This window comes from Thunnus maccoyii, chromosome 22 (genome assembly GCF_910596095.1).
Source record: "Thunnus maccoyii chromosome 22, fThuMac1.1, whole genome shotgun sequence".
Classification (NCBI taxonomy): domain Eukaryota; kingdom Metazoa; phylum Chordata; class Actinopteri; order Scombriformes; family Scombridae; genus Thunnus; species Thunnus maccoyii.
The window spans coordinates 758,438-783,112 of record NC_056554.1 but is presented as its reverse complement, the minus strand read 5'-3'; the positions used below and the strand labels follow the sequence as shown (position 1 = coordinate 783,112).

Here is a 24,675-nt window from a genome sequence, read left to right as displayed (position 1 = left end):
ATCTTCCGTCTCGGTCCACCTTCACGAGACTCAGGCTGCACAAGTGTACAACAACAAAGAGCTCACTCAATCGACGTCACCCCGTCGCATAGTGGTGACGTTCGCTTGGCAGAGAGGCAAGATGGCTACATCGGCTTGGCTGCATGGCCCATCTGCGATGCGACTAACAGAATGTTTGGTGTCGGTTCTGAAAGAGCAGCGTCCGGAGTATTTACCTGCTCTGTTGGCCAACTATAGAGAACATGGCGTGTTCCCGACACAGGTAGAGCCCGGCTCAGGGAAGCACGTTAGCTCGGAAGCTAGTTACCTGTTAGCCTGCTGCCGCTGTGCTGCTGCTGCAGGCTGGGGGGCTTTGTAGTCCACTGAGCTAATGTTTGGAGACATTTGGGGGCTGTGTGTGTCACACAGGGGGGGTCAGGTGTTCCTGTTGTTGTCCACTATCAACTCACACCTGTGTTTATCTCTCTGCAGGGCGCGAGCGCCGTTGGGGGTCTCGTGGGTTTCAGCAATGCCAAACTGGGCTCGAGCAAGACCAAGTGAGAAAATGAATGTTTCATATTAACTGGAATATTATCTATCATAACATTTCAGTCAAGAGTAGCATAATGTGATGTTTTTGTTTCATTTTTGTGTGTCAGGGGATTTTATCGTTATCCTCAGTCAGTGTTGCTTATCTCTTCTAGAGTTTCCTTATGTAGCAAAAGGGCAGAATTTAAAGATCCCCTCCAGACATGTTTTAGGACACATATATATACATTTCCTCTGATTGGAATAATAAATTGTGTCTGACGTTTTTTTCCACAAAAAATGTTGAGCCACCATGTTAAAAATCCTTAAAATGGCATCTCCTTCATCTACCTCATTAAAAATTCAGAACCTAGGAATGTGCAAACATGTTTATTTCAAACGTTTTCCTGTCAGACACAGGATATATCCTACTTTACTGTAAAGTGCATTCTCAGTGTATGTGCACTGGAGGCTTTTCACATCACATTTGTGTAAGTTGTATACTGGCCTACGATTGGCTCCAAACTAGTCAAATTGACGGTGCGCACACAGAAATATTCCACTTTCAAGCAGATGAATGTGTAAACAAACTCTGCACAGAGAAGCTCTGTAGGAACTGTAAGAATAGTAAAGAAAACACATTTTTGACTGGAGGGGAACTTTAAACACTTCTTATTATGAGCATGTTAAAGTTTTAGAATACAGACAACAGGTACACAGCCTTAAGGGAAATTTCCCACAGTTCAGTTGGCATCACTTTTGGTAAGATCCATTATGTAACTAGATATGGTGCATTTTCATTCTAAGATCGTGCTTGGTATCATTAGATTTTTTTTCTAATAGTTGCTGTGCCAATATAATAACTGAGTTTGGGTACTAATACCAAAATGACACTTTTATTTTGACCCCTTACATTAAATAAAAAGCCTACATTCACCATGTCTAAACATGAGCACTGTACAAGAACTTTGCCTAAATAAAATACAGTCCAAATTTGTGATTTGAATCTACTGTCTGATCAAAGAATAAGTAATCAAGATTATGAAACAGCACCCATTCAGTGTTAACTTCCGTTCCTTGATGGTACTTATTTTTCATAAGTGATGCTGCTGACACACTTTGGGGGGAGAACAATTATACCCAGCTCTAATCATTGAAAGGTTAAAATTGGCATTTGAGAAACAAATCTTAACAAAATCCACAGTTACAGTTCGAGGTGTTAGAACTATTTCTCTTATTGCTTACTCTGTAAACAATGCATCCACAAATGCCTCTGCCTGTTCATGTCTATTATGAGCTAACAACAAAACTAAAACTTTCACATTCAAAATTTCAAAATAAAGGTGAAGCATAGGGATGAAGTCCTCCTATCATATTTTTTTCCCCTCAAAGTTTATGTAAATATGAATGTAGATTTGAATGAAAAAGTGCATCGATGTTTGTTCTTGACTTCTGAGAACAACATATGGTGAAGAGGAGCTAAGCAACTTATTGAATGATTCAGAGCTGTCAATCACATTTCACTGATTTCATTCTCAAGAAGCTCAGTCTTGTAATCATTAGTAAGTGGAAATTTGACCTTAGATTCTCTTCACCATATGAATGAATATATTCATTTGAAGTATTTGTAGTAAAACCTTTTTGATTATTAAGCTTTAAGTATTAAATAACACCCTCGACCTCAGTCTACTGTCTACATATTTCCTTTTTGTTTTAGGCTCCTGGGATGTGCAAAAGTCCCATTGAAAAGTTGAGAATTTCACCAACACTCATAGTTTTGTTTTTTAAGGTCACTGTGAATTGTGATTAATGAGAGGAATGGTGTGTGTGTGTGTGTGTTTTTGAATAGGTTTGAGGGACTCTGCCTGCTCTCCCTTCTTGTTAAGGACAGCTCCAGTGATCTGTTCCAGCAACACTGCCTTTCCTGGCTGCGCTCCCTGCAGCAGGTCATACAGGTAACATCCAGACACATGCGAGGGAATGCACAAAAACACACACACACTCTTCTTCATTAGTCTGTCTCCTCTATCACATCTAAATATGACTAACTAACTAGCCTGAAAATCTCCCAGAGCTCAACAATCTTTCCTCTGTGTATGTGGATGCTGTCATCCACAGTCTCAGGCTCCGGTTCAGACCATCCAGCTGGCTGTGAACATTCTGAAGGATTTGCTGCAGTACTCGTCCCAGCTAGCAGAGCTGGCCAGAGAGGTTGGCCTCAACTCCGTCCTGGGTATCCTCACATCTCTACTGGGCCTCAAGACAGAGGTGAGGGAACTGTGCAGGGCCCTCCAAGTAATGAGGAGGAAGAATCAAGGTGGCTGGGGGCTAGATGATCGTGACTGAAGGGCCACATGACAACACAGTCTTAAAATTCTTCTTAATAAAATAGAACTTCATCTGACTGATTACATTTGGCTTGAGATGCAAATATCTTTAAGACTGTTTGGGTGCTCCAAAACCTGAATGGCACAGTTCTATATGCTGCCTGCACTTTAATAGTGTTTCTCTGACCTTGCAGCTATATTACAAGCACACAGCCAAATGTAGCAAAGCCATAGTCACATCACCATGTGGCCATGGCAACACAACCTTTTTTGTCACTCTTTACTAACTCGCGCTGAAAGAACGAACTGATTAGTTGATTAACAGAAAATGGAAATCACTATGTGTAGATTTTTTTATGTGATTAGAGCATTTTCAAGTGATTCTGATCAAGAGTTTCACGGTTTCGATTCTAAATCAAAAATCGATGGAAATGAGCGTTCAGTTTCAACCATTAAAAATCAAAAGTAGAATCGGCGATTTTCCCTGTATTTTCTTCCTCTTCACCCCCGCCTACTCGCACGCGTCTGAAGAAAAGAAAAAACAGCATCTCATAGACGACACAGCGTAGGTTACCGCTAGCCTGCAGCTGCATTTCTTTTTCGAGACACCGTGACCACTGCCAGAGTCGGAGACGATGGAGAAACAACAGAACTGGAGAATCCTCCTTTTTTTTCCCCTGAAGTCACAGGTGTGGCAACATTTGCCTTCCCCCCGTGAGTTGTGTAAACAACGAACGTGTCGCTGACAGAAAAACCACAATTTGTAGGATATGCTACACACTTATGTAAAGTTAGAAATATAATGACAGATTCAGAAATTACTGGATCAATAACTTATAAGCGAAATGTTGTTAAAACACAAACAACACCTCTTTTCTTCCATAGTTAGGTAGACAACAAGCTAAAACCTAATTTTCACCACAACGAGCCGTCCTCTGAGGGCTGAGAGCTGAACTAATAATGCTAGTCTCTTTTTACAGCAGACTGTGAGACAGGTGCACAGGGACCGTCTACAAAGTGCAACACACATAAACTTAGTTTCCTGGTGGCTTTTTGCAGGTTGGGAAACTGTTGTTGTAAAGTACCCTTCTGCCATCTAGTGGTTTAACAGTTTGTTCCCAACTGACTGGTGAAATAAGTTATTGTTATTACATTTTAAATAAATTATTTAAATTAGTGCGTTACATTCCCAAAAAATATAGCACTTATATCACACTTGATATGATGTAGCCTATCCTTTTGAAGAGGAAATTGAAAATGTAAATGACAGTTGTCAGGGCATAAAACCATTGATCTGTTGATCTTTACAAATCAAGACTGGATATTCTAACAATGGCATAGCCGTCAGCACTGGAAAAAAAAGTTTAAATCAAATCAAATCCTGACACCTCTAATTCTGATGGCATACGTTTCTGTTTGTAGAAAAATGAGAGGTCTGGTGAAAACGTCCTGGAGTCCCAGCATGCATTTCTGTCGGCTAAAGTATCTTTTTTTTCAGCGCTACCCACTGGGTCGTCAAAACTTTTACAGTGTCTTAAGGACTTAACGATCGATCGACTAATTGAAAAAGTAATCAATAGATGAATTGACAGTTGCTGCAGTCCTGATGCTAACCTGTTGAAACCCTCTTTTCCTCTTGTGATGTGTCAGTGTGAGCTGGCAGCCATGGAGGGAATGACGGCCTGTATGACCTACTACCCCAGAGCCTGTGGATCTCTCAGGGTAAGACACACTACCTAGAGACACAAGACAGAGAAATGGAGGAAAAGTAAATGAAGGGGTTGTTTCTGGATGTAGAAACTTTGGCTTTGACTTTGTGTAAATTTTACTTTTCTTTTAGATCATACATATTTAGTCATTTGAGCTGTGATTTTTGTCTTTCAGGACAAACTGGGAGCCTATTTCCTCTCCAAAATGGACAGTACTAACAAGAAAACACAAGAGGTTTGTAATTGTGTTCTGTGTTGAGGTGAACATAATGTAGGGAGTTACCTTACATGATTTCTGATTATCTAGAAGATATAAGTTTTGTTTTTTTTAGACTCTGGACCAGGTTTAAATACAGCAAATGGAAGTGAAGCATCAGAATTCAAGCTGTTTGTTTTTGTCTCTCTGTCTTCTTCCTTCCTTCCATTCTGTCAGGTGGCCTGTCAGTGTTATGCCCGCCTCCCCTGTCTGGGGGGGCTATTGGACAGAGGGGTGGGTGCTGGTAGAGCTGAGGGATGGACCAGTCAGATTCACTGCCTCCTGGCCTCAGCCAATGGCCTGCTGTCTCAGATCTACCAGGGTTCAGAAACAGGTACATCCTCTATGCTTATTCCCTTTGCCATACAGAACAAACACAGTGGCTACAAAGACAATGTTTGTACTGGAAATAGATCTGCTCATTTACACAGCTGATATGTCATAAGTTGTTATATAAAATGCAAATGTACGCCAGCCAGTAAATCCTTCAGCTTTCTGCTGGTTACGGCTTCTGTTACCCGTCTGTGTTTTCAAGCTCTTTAGTTTTGTCTTCGCCATGATCTGTGCACATGTGTATTATGCTCTGTCACGGCAGTTTGTGAAAAAGTACTTGCTGTTTGATGTGACAGATGGAACGGTGCAATATGAAGGTCCAGGGGTGGAGCTGGCCTTTCCTCATCTCGACCAATCAGATCCCCTTCTGCTCCTGCAGCTCCAGCACAGATACACAGCTGTCTGCCTGGCTCTCAAACACACACTCAGGTACAACACACAAATACACACTACAATGTGAACACAACCTCAAAGGAGAAAATCCACTTAAAGGGTCAGTTCACCCAAAACACTAAAGAAATTCTTATTTACCTCCAGTGGTACTAAGCCATTACTGTACAGTAGTTCTGGTTGGAAATGCCAAAGCAAAGATGTTTGTCCAGCAGAGGGCAGTGTTTATTTCTCAACAGTGAAATGACCAGCACATTTCTTGGAAACCCTATCAAAAATGTGTATTCATGTTATGGGTTATGTAAAGAAAGTTAATATTAGCCAATATAGCCTTGTCAGATTTTGTAAAATGCCAAATATCAATATTGTTATCATTATGATAGTAAATGACTGCATTTATATAAAGCCTTAATTCAAAGCTGCTCAGACAGTTCCAGTTTGAGGATGACAGTTTTTCATTAGGGCCCATCTAAAGATCTTTGCGATGCAAAGTTATCAAAATTGTGACTTCATTGTAATCTGTTGCCATGGTGACGCAGAAAATTCAAATGTTTCGTCATGAAAAAGTAGTTGTTGTAACTCAAATATACATCATTCAACCTGCCCCAAATTTCTCCTGCTTAATGAGAGTCCTGACCTGAACACATCTACATGTCAATATTGAGTCTTAGCCATAGCGCCGCTTACTGGCAACAGGAAGTTACAGGTGCTTTACTTTTACGAGCTTTGCCTAGCAGGTTAACCAGATCCACCTCGACTTTGGTCAGGAAAGTCTTAAGACATTGAGGATTCTATATTGTGAAGCTTTTGAGTTTTCATTGAACGCATTTGCTGTGGCAACGTGTTGAATTTCGCCATGAAAAACAAACTATTGTAAGTTGATTCCACATCATCAGATCTTTCCCACATTTTATGTTTGATAAGAGTCCCGGTCTGACATGTACAGACCAACATTGAATCGTAGTAATAGCGCTAATTACTAGCAACAGGAAGTTATAAACCCTTTACTTTTACTAACTACTCCTAGCAAGTTAACCAGATCCACCAAAAATTTGTTCAGCTAAGTTGTAAGACCTTGATAATGCTAAATAGTGAAGCTTTTGAGTTTTCAAACTTGGCACACGTGTCAGAAGGGGAGTATTTTGTTGTCTGATATGGGTCTTGGGCTTAGGGAGGGCGCCACCTACTGCCAACAGGAAGTCAGCCTTACATGACAAACATCATCCAATTTACATGGTGTGATCTACGCATGATATACAGCAGTGTACAGATATATACAGTGTTCTCTAGTGCCACATAGTGGGCACAGGAAGTGATATTTAACTCTTTCCTGCAACGTCCGATAAGAGTCCAGGCATGAAGACATCTACATGCATACAATAAAAACAGCTTTAATTCATACCTGTGTTTACCGCTCTTATCTCCATCTATCAGGGTGGATCCAGCCTCAGCTGTGCGTCTGCCTGTCAGACCCATACTCAACCTCGTGTGTCGGGCCCTCGCTGTCAGCTCCAAGAGCATAGTGAGCACACACTCACACACCACACACTCAATATTCCACAATTATCATCAATGTCTGACTAAAAGGGACTAAAAGCCATGTTTTGAATAGAGCTTGTGTGTTTGTGTGTCAGAATTTAACAGGAGATGGAAGTGTGAGGTTACTGGTCCTGCCCATCATACACACCAACACACTGGAGGTCCTATCAGCTCTTATCACAGCGTGAGTAGGGATGCACATACACTGTTTTGTTTTTAAGTTCATAGACATCATTTGAAGTAGCTGGATGATTCTGAGAATACAAGTACACAACATAGCAGTTGAAATGTTGTGTTGATGGTTGTGTGATGTTGACACCGTGTATTGTATGTATTGCAGTGTACGTAGCGGCATGGTTCAGTATGCAGCTGTACTACAAAGGCTGTTTTCCCAAACTCTGTCTGCCTGGACACCTCTACCTGAAGCCAGCCTGGGACAGCAGAGAGCCTACAGGTAACTGACAGACTTGGTTGATACACAGTTGTGGTTCGATAATGTGCTGAAGCTATTCAGATATCCTTAAGCAAAACGGGGGAGCCAGCAGGGTGTTGATGATGTGGTAACCTGAGATTGTGATGAGGTGGCTGAAGAATTTGAATCATGTTTCTGGTGTTCTTTTTGTTCCTCCTGCAGCTCTGTGCGGGTGTCAGTGTACAGAACCTTAGAGCTCTGGGTCCAGGTGGCTGGAGCTTCTGCTAGCATTCTTCAGGGAAGCCCCGGTCACTCAGAACTCCTTTTTAGCCACCTGATCGGTGACATCACACCAGGGGCAGAGTCTGTCAAGGTGAGTTCAAGTTCCATATAGTTCATTTAAATTTACTTAAGAACCATATATTTTACACAAAAAATACCTTGTTTTAGCAATCAGCTTTTCAAAACCTGTAGGTACCAGTAGTTTGTAGGAGCAGGTGTCTGTTTGCTGTGACTGTAATGTAATGTAAATACTGTAATGACCTTTTAAAAATCATTGCATGTGCAGTACCAGTGAAAAGTTTGGATACACCTTCCCATTGCCTTGAATGAGAAAGTGTGTTCAAACTTTTGACTGTAAATGTGAAAGAAAAACTATATTGGTTCCACGCTTTCCATTGATGTTTGTCCAACAACTGTACTGCACTCAACACACTCACCTACCAAACAGAACATAAAAATGACTAGAGCTGCAACAATTAGTCAATAAATCAATTAGTTGTCAACAATTAAATAAATCGGCAACTATTTTGATTATCGTTTTGAGTCATTTTTCTTAAGAAAAAATGTCCAAATTCTCTGATTTCAGCTTCTCAAATGTGATTATTTTCTGGCTTCTTTAGTCCTCTATGACAGTAAACTGAATATCTTTTGGGTTGTGGACAAAACAAGACATTTGAGGACGTCACCTTGGGCTTTGGGAAACAGCGATCAACATTTTTCACCATTTTCTGACATTTTATGGACCAAACAACTTATTGGTTAATTGAGAAAATGATCAACAGATTAATCGATAATGAAAATAATTGTTAGTTGCACCCCTAAAAACGACAATGCTTGATACAGTGTCGTCTTTCCTATAACATTATGTATATTTATTACATTTTGGTTGGTAAAACACAGTGGATGCCAACAGTGCAGAACCTAGAACCAGACCTTTACATGTTCTTACAAGTTAAAGTTAGGGGAAGCTCCAGCTTATAGGTTGTTAAGTTTGAAAAAGAGCTCTCTGTGTTGGCTTGTCCTCCAGCTCCGGGCGGGTCTGTCAGCTGATGTGGTTCCTGGAGGGAAACCAGGCCCTCGGAGGACAAAACCATTGGTCATGGCAGATTCAGTGGGGCCGTCACTCCAGAGGAAAGGAGACCTGTTGGCCAATCAGGATACTTGCATTTCAGCCCTGAGGGGTGAGACCCTGCCTCAGTCTGATGACAGAATGGTGTGCTGGTCTTCTGTAAATTTGGTTTAATCACACAGATGTTTTCTTTTTTTTTTTACAGCATTAAGACACATCATACTGACGAGTGGTACACTGCTAAAGGATGATATACACAAGGTAAGGCTGAGCTGACCAGTGCAATGAGCTGCTGTAGTAAAAAACCTGCACTCTCATAAATAGCACTGGACTGGGCGCTGTGGAGAATCATTATGTTTGGAATTGTCTGTGGTTTACTGTGGATGTTATGCTCTTAGACAAGATGATGACATTGATAGCTCCCCTTTTCTGCCCATTTAAGAATGGATACCTCATTCTCAAAACCTGTTTTCTGGTCTGTGTGTGTTTTCTCATAGCGTCTCCATGACGTGGTGCTGCCGCTGTGTGTGCGTCTGCAGCAGCAGCAGTCCAGCAGCAGCACTGCCTGTGAATCTGCAGGCGGCGTCAGCGGGCAGTATGGTAGTGCCCTCACCCGACGAGAACTATACAGGTAGCACCTTCGCTCACACCACACAATCCAAGTACAGTTCAGACAGTAAGTATCTGGACAGTTCAACGTTTTCTGTTCTTAAGGCTGTGTGCTTCAGCACATTCAATATGAAATAAAATAATGGATACTACATTAAAGTGCCAATTCTCAGCTTTAATTTTAAGTAGGTTTACATCAATACAGAAAGAACCAAGTGAGAGATATAGCCCTTTTACCACGTACTGCACAAAGTTTGGGGTGTTGCAGTGTTTTGGCATCTGATGCTTTAGACACTTAATCTGTAGCTTTAACTGGATTTCCTGGATCGTACCTTTACAACACACCCCCACCAACGCAGCCCCTGCACTGTTTTAACGCAGGGCTGTTTTCAGTCTGAATGCAGCTTAAACGGGACCTATTATGCTTTTTCTTATTTTCAGTCATATATATAATATGTTACAATGTCGGATGTTCATATTGAAAGTGGCCAATGTGTCAAATAATGAGTTAAACATATGTATATGTAATCCCTGTGAGCGAAAAGGACTGGTATCAGCTGATTAAGTAAGGAACATTTTTCATTTCCTGTAAAGCAGGAAATGTTGGGTTTGCATCAGTAGCAACTTAACACAACTCCGATACATGTTGCCCGTAGGGAAGCTGGCCAATTAGAACAGAGTGGGCTCATCGGGAGGGAGGGCCTTAAAGAGACAGGAGCTCAGACGGACTGTAAAGAGAGAAAGGCTATACTGAGGGGCTACATAAAGGGTCAGTATAAGATAAATAAGGAGGTTTTTGAACTCTAGTGGAGTCCAAAAATAAATATTTAGAGCTGGAAATGAGCGTAATAGGTCCTCTTTAAGACACAGTATTCCTGGTTCAAATCAAAGCAGATACCTTTGTTGTATGTCGTTCTCCCTCTCACCTCATTTCCTGTTAGCTTCAGTTATAAATAAAGGCAAAATGCCCCCAAAATACAGACGGGTGAGAAATTAAAGGAAAAACCCGAATGCAGATGCTTCCACACAGGTGCACTGCCTGGTACAATCAAGCAATTAACATCCAATCATGCTCTGTGGCATGTAAAAATATGCTGAGCAGGCCCAGTTTTGGCTAGTTGAACACCTACGGGAGATTTTAGGCCGATGTGTTAGACAGCGCTCTCCACCACGACCATCAAAACACCAAATGAGGAAATATCTTTTGGAAGAATGGTTGTCCATCCCTCCAGTAGAGTTCCAGAGACCTGTAGAATCAATGCCAGGGCACATTTAAGTTGCTCTGGCAGCGCGTGGTGGCCAAACACTTTACGAAAACACTTTATGTGGGTTTTTCCTTTAATTTGTCGCCCATCTGGGAGGAGCAATACAAACTTTATCACAAGAACCAGTGGTAACAAAAAATATAAACTTATGGAATTAGATATTAGAAGTTAACTAGAAAAGGCAATTTCTGAAGAAATTGCAGTGTGACTGCCGGCTGTTGAAAGGCTGACGCCTTTGAATGTATGAGTGGGAATTGGGATGGTCAAATTAGGAAATCTCAATCAGCTGTTTTGACTTTGAATTCTTCGACAGCGTTCCATGAAAACTCTTCGAGCACCCCTAGCACCTCCAAAACTGCATTTGAATCGGTAAAATCAAAACAATGAAAGCTGCAAGCAACAATGAACAGGCCCTTGCACTTTGTGTGCGTCAGAGGTAGCGGCAACTGTGGTATCACTACTGGAGGTCGGTTGACATGGCTCTCAATTTTCAGGACTAATGGACACTGTAAATGGGTAGAATATTATTTACTGTGGGCAGCATGTGGTGCTGGAGATGACATATTAGAAATTGGGTGTACACTGAACTATGTGTCATTTAGGTTTCATTTCCTGTTGCCCATAGGCAATACTACATAACTGAAATTTTAATGCAGCAATACATTTACCAGAGGGCAACTGATATGGATATACATTTTCATGAATATTGGACATTGCACATAGGAGTTAAATGTCACTTCCTGTGTTCACTATGTGGCACTAGAGAACACCCACTAATTATTCATCATGTTGCTGTATATATCGTAGACCACACCATGTAAATTTCATGTAAATCAGATAATGTTTGTCACATAAAGCTGACTTCCTGTTGTAAGTTGGGAGCACTATGACTCAATATTGACATGTAGATGTGTTCAGGCTTGGACTCTTACCAAGCATGAGAAATTTGGGGAACATAAGGCAATGTGCAGTGGAGTTACAACAACTTCCTGTTTCATGTTTTGGGCAAAATTGACCAGCATGCCACACCAAGGGTGTTTCATGAAGACTCAAAAGCTTCACAATTTAACATTGCAAAGATCTTTGGATGTAACCTACCAAATTTGAAGTTGTTCGTGTTAAATCTCTAGGAGGAGTTTGTTAAAGTGCAATGCCTGTGAATTGCCTCACTTTGGGGAAAAAATTGCAAAGTAAACTCAAAATGGCTGACTTCCTGCTGGACTTATGGTATGGTTCCAAAGTTTCAAGCACCCCTAGCACGTCAGAAATGTAATAAGTAGCTAGGGGGCTCTATAGAGCTGACGTGCCACACCCAAGGACAATTGCAATGTTTCCCATACATTCATTTATTTGTGGCAGACCGCCACAATAAAACTTTGCCCGTCAATCTATTTTTGGAGCTGCGCGCCCTGCTCTCATGCTCTGTCTCTGTGATGTATTCCCAGACGCAAAAACCTGCACCAACTCGTTCTGTGCTGCACACAAACACCCTGCTCTGAGCTCTCTCTCTCTGAGCTTACCCTGCAATCACATCACACCATCTACACTTGAGAGGCACGGTCGTACTATCTCCACTTTAAAACCTTAAACACTTAAAGATCGATTGTGTGTCTACATCGCTTTGTAAAGCGCCGACCATAGACTGTAAAAACAAGGGAATTCATGGTGCATTCAGGTGCACATCATAAACTCTAAAATCTACATCACTTTGTACAGCAAAGCATGTGAGACTTCATGCTGCATTCCAGTGCACCTCATAAACTCAGACATCTATACTCGAATAGCCACAAAGATTGTTTAAAATGGGGAAAGTTTTCATTTTTTTTGTCTTATTTTGCTTTGTTGAAATACATACATCTGTCATTACTTTCTTGTCCTTTCACTGCAGCATTTTTAATAATCACATATCAAAGCACAACCATAGTAGCAATCTTCAAACTTCCATAAAATAATCAAATCAAATTGTTAGCAGCAGTTATCAGCAATGTACAATGAGTCTCTAGGTTTCTTCGTGATGATTGTTGTTTTACCGCATTTTTTAAAATTAAATGCTAAAATCGTAACAATAATACCCCGTTCATTTCTACTATGAAGGCACTAGCTCCAGGCACATTTTAAATATTCTATTAAAAAATCTCATCAAATTGTCATCGGCAAATTGAACCTCCCACCCCCTGGTCAATTACTACCACAAATAGAATCTAATTCTGTGGGAAACACTGAATAGTGAAACCCGCTACTAAAGTTTGTTTCATGGTTTGTTGACGTAGCCTCCGAGTGGCCAGAAGTTGGATATGCTGCAGTTTCCTGAAGCTAACCAATCAGAACAGAATGGGCTCATCAGGAGCGATGGGCTGTTTCAGACAAAGGCTGAACTGAGGGGGTTGCATAAAGGGCCAGTATAAGATAAATAGGAGTTTTTAACTGTAAATCATGCAAAGATATTCCAGTAGAGCCCCAGAATATAAATATTGACCTGGAAATGTGCTGAATATGTCCTATTTAATATTGATCAATAGCAAAATAACCAAAATGATTATAATCAATATAAGGAATTTTAACCTATAAGAGAGTTGTATAGTGTAATGTCAGTGTAGAAATTACGTAATTGTTTTGTCTGTGTGGATTTGCAGGTTATTGCTGGCTCTGGTCCTGGTCCCATCACCCTTTTGGCCCCCACCTCTGACCTGCGCTGTGTCCATCCTCAGCAACTGTCGCACCGACCGAAACCTCAAGGTGACTGCTCTGAGGGAGAGAGAGAATGATTAAGGGAGGGAGGGAGACAATGGACAGTAGTGGAAGTGTGTTATTCAGTACTCAGTCCTTTGGTCAGAGTTGGGTATTGAGAACCAGATCTGAATTGGAACCAGCTCTATATCTAAATAAAATGGAATTGTTTAAAAATACATATAAAAAATCTGTTGTTCAGATTTTGATGGGATGTTAAAGAAGCAGTTTGGCAGGCTGAATTATGGGCAAAAAAAAAGGAGATGTTTATTGACAAAAATATTCATGAAACAGGCAAAAATGAACCCTGGGAAATTCAACAAATATAACTTAAACCTGCAATGTGTAACTTTTGTCTTCTCCTTCCGGCTGAGTAATTACAAAAACATTGTCGACATGTGCTTCATGACGTATGCCAACCTGGTCTCACCCAGCCAGCAGCTCCTCACAGCTCCGAAAATGTCGGAGCAAATTTCCAAATAGGCGTTATTTGGATTAAACTGACCACATATTGGGAATCTAAATGGTTAATTTCATGCCTTAAAAAATGTTAAAACTTCATAAAGTGACATATTAATTGTCCTACAGCGAAAATTACAGCTGTTAGCCATGCAGTATGCCTTTTGGTCTGATAAAGATACCCGAGGGCCGAGCATCCATCAGGAAGGGTCGGGATGCCAAACATGATTTCCCCGCTATGCTGATACAAAGCTTTCAAAATTGATAATGCACAATATGCAAACAGCACCACACACTGAAGCAGAGTGTCATGTACTCTGCTGATGTCTGTACTGGTTATTTTGTTGTCTGTTGTATTAATTTTTTAATGACTCTCCCTCCTCTTTTCCCTGTCAGGTGTCTTCATTTTGTTCTGAGGCTCTGACCATCTGCAATGCCCTCCTCCACCCTCGCACTCCCTCCATCGCACTCCCCTTACCACCCCTCGCCCTGAAACCCACCCCAACCGCTCCCGTCCTCTCCTCCTCCCAGGGACCAACCCCTGGACTCACCTTGCCAACCCTCCTAGGAGGCCCAGCCCCTGGTCCTCCCTTCCCCACTCGTCACTCCCTCGGCCTGGGCTCCACCTCCCTGCTGGGCTCTCTGGAGAACCACCTCTCCCTTGTTCCGGGGTTGCCGGGCCAGGGCCATGGGCCAGGCGACATGATCCTGTCTCCACACACACACCACCAGCCAGACCTCGCTGGGCTGGGCCCTCCAGAGGGGCAGAGACCCGTGTTTGTCCGCTACGACAAAGAGGAAGCGGAGGACGTGGAGATCTCTCTGGACAGCGACTCAGACGACAGCGTGGTCATCGTTCCTCCGGGGATGCTCAACATGGAGAACCAGCAGGATGAGACGGCAGCAGCAGCAGCAGCAAACTCCCAGAACCTGTCCTCCACTGCACCAGGGGGTGCTACTGTCACACTACCAGGAGGTGAATCTGTCACCATGGTCCCCACCACAGCAGCAACAACCACAATAGACGGAGTCTCCCTCCCCAATGACCTCGCCACCTCCTCCCCCCTCCTCACCACCTCCACCACCCCTATTAACTCCTTCCCTCCTTCCGGCGCCTCAGTGGTCTCCCTTGTTCCACCTTTGAACTCCAGCACACTCACAGCTCCACCTGGCAGTTTGGGGGACTCATTGCCTGGCAGACCCCAGCTCCAGCAGATGCTGATGCAGCCCTCCTCACAAGGCCAGCCAGGCCCCATGGGTATCCCCCTCCAAATGCACCAGCTGCAGAACCAGCTGAGCCAGCAGGGAAGGCACGTCCACCAGCACCCACCACCACCCGCCAGCAACGAAGACTCCACCGTCATCAACATCAACAGCACCGATGATGAGGAGGAAGAGGAGGAGGACATGGAGGATGACGAAGAGCTGGAGGAAGATGAGGAAGACGAGGAAGGGATGGACGAGGAGGACGAGGTGAGCGATTTCGCAGAGGAAGAGTTCTATGACGGGGAGGAGTATGACGATTATGACGAAGAAGAGGGAGAAGAACTTGAGGATGAGGAGGAGGAGGAGGATGGGGACATACCTCCTCTGGAGGGAGCGGAGGACAAGTCAGGAGAAGCGGGCATAGAGGAGGGGAAGGTGCTCCGAGCAACGGTGGATGAAGGAGGGATGGCTGGATTCAGCGTGGAGGGAGAGGCGGAAGGAGGGATCGAGGAGATCCAGACCAACAGAGCGATGTTCGGAGAGGACAGGATGAAGGTCCAGGAGGTGGAGAGCATCGGAGTCCTGGAGGAGACGAGGGAAGGGGAGGGAGAGGAGGACGAGAGCGAGAGGATGGACGACCCCACCATGCCCCAGATCCTGTGCGTCACCGGAGGAGCGCTGGAGGAGAGGGAGGAGACGGAGAGGGAGGGAGGGGGAGCAGCAGCAGCAGCAGCAGCAGGAGGAGGAGGAGGAGGAGGAGGAGCACTGCAGGAGGAGACTAGCTCGTGGGAGCAAGGAGCCAATGAAGTGGAGCTGACTGCCGCCTCAGAAGAACGCGCAACTAATCCGAATCAGCAGGTAGATATCACAACTTTATGTCACATCTGAAGCATTCGGACAACTTCAGAGCGCTGAAGTAGTTTGACATACAAACATGATGGAAGGATAAAGAAACGACTAGAGAAATGTAAACAAAAAGGAGCTGTAATCAGTGAGAAGACCATTACCATTTGTTGAAATATAAGCAGTGCAAGCAGTTTAAGCGTCAGCGGAAGTATAAGAACTGAAAGTAGTAAAATTGTTTTAGCTGAAAGGAGGTGAAAGGAAGGATGTGTGATGATATCGTTCAAAGGAAGAGCTGACGAAGTTCTTATTTTGTAGACGTTTATTAGACGACGGCCATCGGGTCCATTCCATGTACAAAGATGGTCTGGGCACCGTACCCCTGTCGGTGCATAGCTTATATGGGGTTACACATCTGTATCTTATCACATGAATAACATAGGTTTTCCATGGGCACTAGGTCAGTAGGGAGCCCTCCAATCAAGTGGTTGACAGCTACCTCACAACATATTATGTGTCACAACATACCACATCTGGAACAGTTCCAAACTTGACCATAAACCCATTATTTGTATTTAAAGGTCCCCCCAAGAAGGGCTATAACATATTACCTAAAATGACATGCAAATTATGGAATATTTAGGTCCCATGTCCAACATCCAAAATCAGTGAAATACATAGGGTCAGATAAAAGTCATACTAACAGGAGGTGAAGAGTCACTTAAGGGTTCAGTATGTCTCATGCCACTGTGGAAAGATAGAGGTAGAGGTGGTTTCAGACACTGTCCGACCCTCTGACAAGCACTTTGCTTCCAGCATCCTGCCTGAAGAGCGTTAAAGTACTCGCACAGATCCAGAAAAGGACAGAAGGATTCATAAAACAAAGCAAGCCCCGATAATGAGTCTATGAAAGGACTTGAAGTGGCTTTTCATCAATAAGCATAGAAATGAGCTGTAGTATGGTGAAAGGAGCTGAACTTTGATTTGAAATGTACATGCTGACAAGTTAAGCTGTAATAAGTGAATCAGGTGTAATCCTGATATAGATCATTTCATATCCTGATACCTGTCCTGATAGAGCACATTTCAATCCAATGAATTAATAGTACGTTCCTCACATTCCTCATGTTCTTTCTTCACAGCTCTGAAAGAACATACATCCACTTTTACACTTAGTTATGTTGTCAAACTGTACAGAGCATCTTAGGATGATAAGTCTCAGTGTTTTATCATGACTACTCCTCCTTCATCCAGCTTCTAGTTGACATTTAGGTGATGGCAGCAGACATTAGATCACAAAAACATAGTAGATTAAATTCAAATGGAACTTCTGGTCTGACTCCCAGAATGTTTCTCTATTGAACTTTATCTGTGTTTTTCTTCCATTATGCGTGTTTTTGTTCCATTGGTGTTGATAAATGAAGCCGGTATTGTTATAGTGTTGTTACAAGGAAACTGAGGTCTTCCTCTCAACAGGAGCCAGGGGATGAACCTACACAGGAAGCCAGTGTGAACGATAACCAGCCATCCAGTCATCAAGAGGAACAGCTGGCAGCTATTCAAGAGGGGGACTCGGCGTCGTCCGCAGATCCCGAAACCTCTACAGGCCTGAATACAGAAGAGCAAGTGGAGACGGATGCTGAGAAAAGAGACAAAACGGAAGCAGAACAGCAGGAGACACAGGGAGGAGTGGGAGACAGTGACGGAGAAGAGGGAAAAGGAGTGAAAAGAAAGAGAGAGGAGGTGCACAGGGAAGACGAGGCGGGACAAACCCCTGAGAAGAAAAAGGTAAAAATTCATGACTAATTTCACATTGATATAATCATTTAAGGTGCAGGAAACTTGATTTTGAACCACATTGTTTGCAGATTTATGTAGGTAAACATGTTTTACTCAGCAAAGTATTTCTATATAAATGCAGTCCATTTACCATTATTACAGTTAGATTCAAATAAAATCAAGAACACTAATTGAATAATTGAAATAATAACCTCAAAAGAACCACATAACAAATCCATGTTGTTACAGACTAGTCAAGTCTAGTGGATTCAGTATTAAGCACCAATACTAGTCCTAACCTGGAGGGTGTAGAAAGGGAGAAAACGTGGAAGAACACAGAGGAAGACGGACTGGTTTCCAATGTTAGAGATAGACAGTCTGGAGGTGGGTTACCTTATCGGGTTTCCACGCCGACTAGCATTTCAAGTCCCTCCGACTCAGCCTCGCCAGCGCTGGGCGTTGCTCTCGTGAGCCGCGAGCTCCTTCTGGCGGTTCAGTTCAGTTTTTGGTGGTTGGGGGGGGGATGGGTCCCCGAAGAACAAAACTGGTTTTACTCAAGGGTCCGGGTGCAGGAAAGGTGTGAAGCTGTAAGGTCTCGAACGCTTCTAAAAAAGGGACGTCTCTCTGGGCTTAAACTCAACTCGTATCACTTTCAATGTTCACGCTTTCCCAGCTGAGCCGCATCACGTTACTCCAGTGGCTGCGCGCGCACCTCACCGTGACGTCCTTTTATCAACCCGCAGCTTAACCACACCCCCTTGTTATCTTCTCAATGAAAACCAGTCCAGTTTAGGAAAGGGAAAGGAAGAAAGAGGAACTATAAACCCCGCCCCCTTTACTCCTAACAATGTGTCAAGAGCTGTATCAGTTGTTGCCAACTATTAAACCATTGAAACGGCCTTTTGAATATTTGCTACCACCACCAAGATCTGCACCTGCAGCACTTCCATCCAGACTGCGCTTTAGGCTTCTGTGCTCACCACGGACGCCCTCCTCTACTCGTAGCCTTCTCAACTGTTGTTGCCAGCAAAGGCCGGGTATGGGCCTGACGCTCTAGTGCCATCTATTTTCAGGGCGAGTTGATTGGGCAGGTGAGTCGGGCTTCACCCTCTGACTGGCGTGTGCACTAGACTCCTTTGTCCTGCAACTATTTTGATAACCGATTAATCGTTTTGAGTCATTTTTTAAGAAATAAAAAAAGTCCAAATTCTCTGATTCCAGCATCTCAAATGTGAATATTTTAATATTTTCTGCTTTCTTTAGTCCTCTATGACAGTAAACTGAATGTCTTTGGATTGTGAACTGTTGGTTGGGACAAAACAAGACATTTGAGAATGTCATTTATAGACCAAACAACTAATCGATTACTCAAGAAAATGACAGATGAATCAATAATGAAAATAATCATTAGTTGCAGCCCTACGTGTGTCTGATGTTGCTATGGCAACATGAATCATGGCATACAATGTAAAGGTAACAGGATTCTTGCAGATGTAAATTGTACTTTTAAGCCAGATTTTGGCACCTGATTTTGATTTAGTTTTGTCTTAGTGTTATTTGGTTTTTGTTAGTTTTAGCCAAAAAAAATAAATAAAGACATTGTAGTCTAATTTTCAAGTGTCATTTATTTCACACATTTTTCATTTTTATGTCTATTAAGCACTTTGAAGCTACAGCCTTTGCCATGTTTGCTGTGTGAGCAAAGATATAACTAGAAAACAACCAAATATTTGCAGTGTGTTTCTCTATTTGGTCGTGTTTTCTCACTATACTTTTGTTTTGTGTATTTGTACGTATTTTCTAAATTGCAGTTAGGTCACCATACAAATGTCCAGGTTACACAAACTTCATTTGAAGAGAAAATGAAGGTGAATCTGTTGTTAACTCAACCCGCTTCCTGCTTCAGCTTTGACGTGCTGTACTTACTGTAGTTAGTTTTGTATGAAGTCGAATGAATTACATGGGAATAATTGCAGAAGACCAACATGCATTTAGTAATCAATTCATAATTTTGAGTTTTTTGTACCTTTTTTTTTCTGTCTGAAACCAAAACCATCAGAATCATTTGAAGGATGCCATAATCACTTTAAAATTCTATACATGTTGGCTTTAAAATATTAATGTAGAAACATTTCCCATCAGTTCCCCTCCCTCAGCATCAGGCTCCTCCCTAACGACAGATCACAGCATGTTTCATCGCTTGTCTCTCTTGTCATGTGTCCCTCAGCTGGATGATGAAGCCATGGCCTCCATGTTGGCTGATTTTGTCGCCTGTCCGCCTGACGATGAAGACGGTGCTTCTGGATCCAACCGCTCATAAACACTTGCCAACCCAGAACTGATGTGAAGTTACCACGGATACGGCAGATACTGCTAGGATACTGTATCATTAGTGACATTTTCAAGGTTTAGTTTTTTTCAAACATCTCTCATCATTACATCAGAGTCATTCATCACAGTGTTCACACCGGTAGAAGTGTGGCCTCCAGTTTTCTTACTTTTAACATTATCGCTAACTTCCAACTACATGATGTGGGATGTGGGAATATTTCGGGAAAGGGAAGTCAGACATTTTATTGTGTCACATCACCCAGCTTGTAATTGATAAGAACTAGTACATGAGCTAAAAGAAGTCAGTGCATTTGAGGTGAAGCTATATGAAAGGTATTACCAGAAAGCTAGCCTTTGTTCTTGTATACAGTGCATATTATCCTACAGGTAGTGTCCTAAGTGGCTTTCTCTGAATTATATGTATCTTTTATGCTCTTTATGTTTTGTCATCACTGTCATATGCTTTGTTATAAAAAAAAAAAAGTAAAAAAAAAATACTTGACATTGCTTTTTTTCCCCCTGCATCACAACATGAACTCAGGTTTCACCTTACATAAGGTCACACAAATGAGGTCTGTTATCAGGAAACTCTTTGGAAGAACACAATACTAAACTTGATAATGAACTTCCTTTTCCTGTCTTGAGCAAAACAAACTAAATTCCATTCACCACAGTTGTACTGAGGTGAAGACAGAAATCTTAAAAGCTGGACACATAAAACCAAAACTATTTTACCAGACAGATACAACTAGAGAGAAAAAGAAGAAAGTGTTTGTACTTTAGGTGAACTTACTCTTTACAGTGAGACTATCAAGTGTTCATCAGTTTCATACTAAATACTAACTGTATATAGTATACTCTATATATTAAAGGACAGGTTCACAGTTTTACAAGTGTGTGTTAAAACAACAGTCAGGTCTCCACATGAACAGTGTAATCATTCCTCCTGTTCATACTGGCTATTCAAAGATCCCCTTCAAATGTGCTTTCAATGGAAGTGATGGAGGCCAAAATCCACAGCGTGTCCACACAGTCATTTAAAAGTTGATGTGAAGCTTATATGAGTCAGTCTGCGTTAGTCATAGCAAGTGGATATCTGACACATTTAGTCTTTTTAGCATCAAATTCCCTCTTTGTGTTTCCTCAAACAGTGTTGAGCTGCAGGTGGAAGTATAGTAACAAAAAGAGGGACTTTGGCACTAAAAAGACTAACGTTGAAAGATATCTACTTGATTTGACTAAGTTGGATGCTGAAGCTTCATATTAGCTTCAGATAAACTTTTAAATACATTTTTGCACAGAAGGAGGACTGTGGATTATGTTGTTCCATTATAAGGTCATTATGAAGGAATCTTCTAATGGTCAGTATGAACAGGAGGGATGATTTCAGCAAGATGTTTACATGCTCATTTGGTTTCCTGACTGTTGTTTTAAGACACTTGAAAAATTGTGAACACATCCTCTAACTTGTTTTGCAGTCAGTATACAAAAAGGAATGAGTGTACTTCACTTTTGAAAGAGGAAATGATACAATGCATCAGCACAGATGTCAACAAATATGTAACTTTGGAATGTCACTGATCATCATGACATATTTCAAACTTCCTGAGATTGTGACAGGCTTTCTGTTTTAAATTTGTATTTTCCAAATCTAAGTTTAAAATAACCCTGATGACATCATGAGGGTTTGTTGTCTCTGATGTGACACAGCTCCTCCAGAGCCACAGAAGATCTACAACTGTTTACAGTATTAGTATACCAAGACTAATAGTGGTTTATTAGTGATTTGATGTGTACATCAGTGGAGTTCCCCTTCAACAACCTAATCTGCAGATATTCAACATGTTCTGTCATGATTAGGAATTTAATGTCTTAAGCTTCTGTTCTTCATGGACTATTGGCAAAACTGACAGAAGAGTTACAGTTGTGAAAATGAGAGAACAGTTTATCTTGATATGGAAAAAAACAGTATGAAAGTATGAAAAAACAAAAAACTTAATCTGCACCACAAAAAACAGATATGCGCACCACAGCCATTTTTTCTGAGAAAAAATGGCTGTGGTGCGCATATCTGTTTTTTGTGGTGCAGATTAAGTTGGGATTGTGAATAGTGATCGTGATGATAGTGTCTCTTGGGTGGCCTTTACCACTGACACTCTGTAGACAACATTTCATGAACTATGTTTCTATGCAAATGTCCTGTGCTAGCTTGTTTGTTTTGGTAATGCAGAATGGAATTTGCAGGACATATGGTAGCAGTTATCTTTTATGTACCACATACAATAGTCTCATACACCATGGGTTTGTTAAATATTAATATGCCTTCACAATCTTCACAATGTTCTGTTTTTTTACTATTTTTGTTCTGTCAATTTATCACATAATGACAAAGCAAGACCATTATTTTGAAAATTAGCTGCATAACATTCAAGACTTTAAATCAAGTAATTAAAACTGACGTTCTACATTTGGCATTTAAATACAGCAGAGGTCATCACCTGAATAACACAACCTGACTGCTGGCAGCATGCTGGCAGAGCACATACAGATTGGTGACAAATAATACAGATACAAGGGTTCACTGAATGGTTTGATTAGGTTGATTATGTGAATCATTTGCTACAGTGTTTCGAGTGTTAGAAAGTGCTGTCTATCACCATCATCAAAATATGAGGGAATATGTTCAGTCCATCCCTCCAGTAGAGTTCCACTCACTTGGACAATCTGTGACAATGAGGACTGAGGCTGCTTTAAAGGCTTGTTACTAAGACATTTGATGGTTTTCTTGTGTCACACATCTGTTCTTAATCAGGGATTAGGACAAAGCGAACACTGTATACAAAGCCAAGAACTGCCTCACAACTCGCAGGACCTCAGTTTGACAGCTGAGACAACACCGGTGCAGCTCTGGGAAAAAGACTCAATATGCTTAAGCAATGCCGCCAACACAAACTTGAACATACTGAAATTCTATAGAAATCTGAAGATCACAGCTGAAGGAAATCTGAAAAAAGAAGCACAAGAAATGGCCAAAATCCAGGTGACCAAATAGGAGAACATTTCCAAAAATCGTTTTTGCTTTTTTGTGAGATGTTGTTTGGAGACTGAAGATAAAAAATACTTTCGATTGTAAATGAACTATTGCAACTGGCTCTGTTGAATTCAGACATCTTGACATCAGTGGCTCATAACCGTCATGTCTGATCTCTGATAACAGTAGGGGCATTTTGTTTATGGGTACATTGTGTATTGGCATGTGACAACACCGAATGTGCCTGCATAAATTACATTCCAAGACAGAAGACATGATCTAAAAAGGTCAGTAGGCACTGCTAAGACAAAGATTAAACCTGTCACCAATCAATCAATGCATACTAGAGGCCGCCATTGTAGAACAGAAGATCAGCTAGAACTCCCAAAAATAACGTCCCTCCTCCAGACCACAAAGCAGTTATTTACAAGCCTCACATAGGTCGACTGTATGTTTGCTATCATCCCACCTCTGTGTCTAAGGGTTGCCTCTGTCCATTTCCACTCCACAGTTCTGCCAGGCTTTTCTGGGTGCCTTTATGATTAAATGTTTGTTTCTTACAAATGTTAAAAAAAACACCACATTTTGTGTCTTACAAACATTTAATAGTAATCTTGAAACCTTGTGGTGAAATATGACGTTTGTGGTCCAGTTGTGGCACAGTTTGCTCAGCAATGAGTCATTCTCTCAATCAGTTCCCACAGCCAAATGTGCTGTGTTTATTAGTCATTTCACTCATTAAACAGCAGTAGCCCACATAGTCTCTCCATCATCAACTGCTGGGAAGCTCTATTTTGACGCCTTGGTTTTAAACAATTTCAAGCTTATTATCTACAAAAATGTAGAATTAGAATTAGCTTAACCAGTTGATTTCTTATATGAATTTCAAAGTGGTGTTTGTTGCTTTCATTGCACCAACACTGCTCTTATCATGGTCACCAATGCTGCTAATTCTAGTCATTTTTTCATTTTTGATTAAAGCTCTGTACTGAATTCTATTTTCATTGATTGTCATGAATGATGATCTCTCTCTCTCTCTTTTCTCTTTCATTTCTACCTTGCTGGTAATCTAAATCTCTTGAAACCATAGGGCTGTCATCTTGCTCCCTCACTTGTGGTGACCGCAAGGGTCTATTTTACTCTTCATTTATATACTGTGATGAGGCCACACATTTCATTTCAATCTGTTCCTGTCTTTCAGATATTAAAGAGGATATTTTCTGCTCATTTCCAGGTTTATATTTATAATCTGGGGCTCTACTGGAATATCTTTCCATACATGTTTGAGCCGGAATCTGATCTGAAATATGAGAGTGGACAAAGCAAACAGCACATGGAAAAGCCTTAGCAACAACCTTAGTAAGCAAGGCTACAGAACTGACAGCTGTTTATGGGCATTTGCCAAAAAAAAAAATGCTGCGAACCAAGCGTTCAGAGCAGGTTGAAGCCCTGGCTTTTGACTTTCAGGCAGCATTTCTACAAACTTTGACCATGTTTAACATAGATATCCAACATCATAACAGTATATAAATAACAGAAAACAAGAAAAGCAGAATTTTTAAGAGCTGGATGCACACATAACTTTAATCTAAATCTGAGAC

The 24,675-nt window shown here is 41.6% G+C and overlaps 1 protein-coding gene across 1 annotated transcript; it reads left to right on the top strand.

Moving 5' to 3' along the window:
- The first annotated feature begins 120 nt into the window (after positions 1-120).
- pelp1 (proline, glutamate and leucine rich protein 1) lies at positions 121-20,175 on the top strand. The gene is made up of 19 exons (XM_042400534.1): positions 121-262; positions 472-536; positions 2,357-2,462; positions 2,626-2,775; positions 4,485-4,556; positions 4,719-4,778; positions 4,977-5,133; positions 5,429-5,561; positions 6,957-7,044; positions 7,157-7,245; positions 7,402-7,515; positions 7,696-7,846; positions 8,783-8,936; positions 9,030-9,085; positions 9,322-9,455; positions 13,332-13,434; positions 14,281-15,948; positions 17,410-17,721; positions 19,940-20,175. Exons 1-19 carry the CDS (start codon positions 122-124, stop codon positions 20,030-20,032), a joined length of 3,846 nt encoding a protein of 1,281 aa, XP_042256468.1. The 5' UTR covers position 121; the 3' UTR covers positions 20,033-20,175.
- Positions 20,176-24,675: the final 4,500 nt, after the last annotated feature.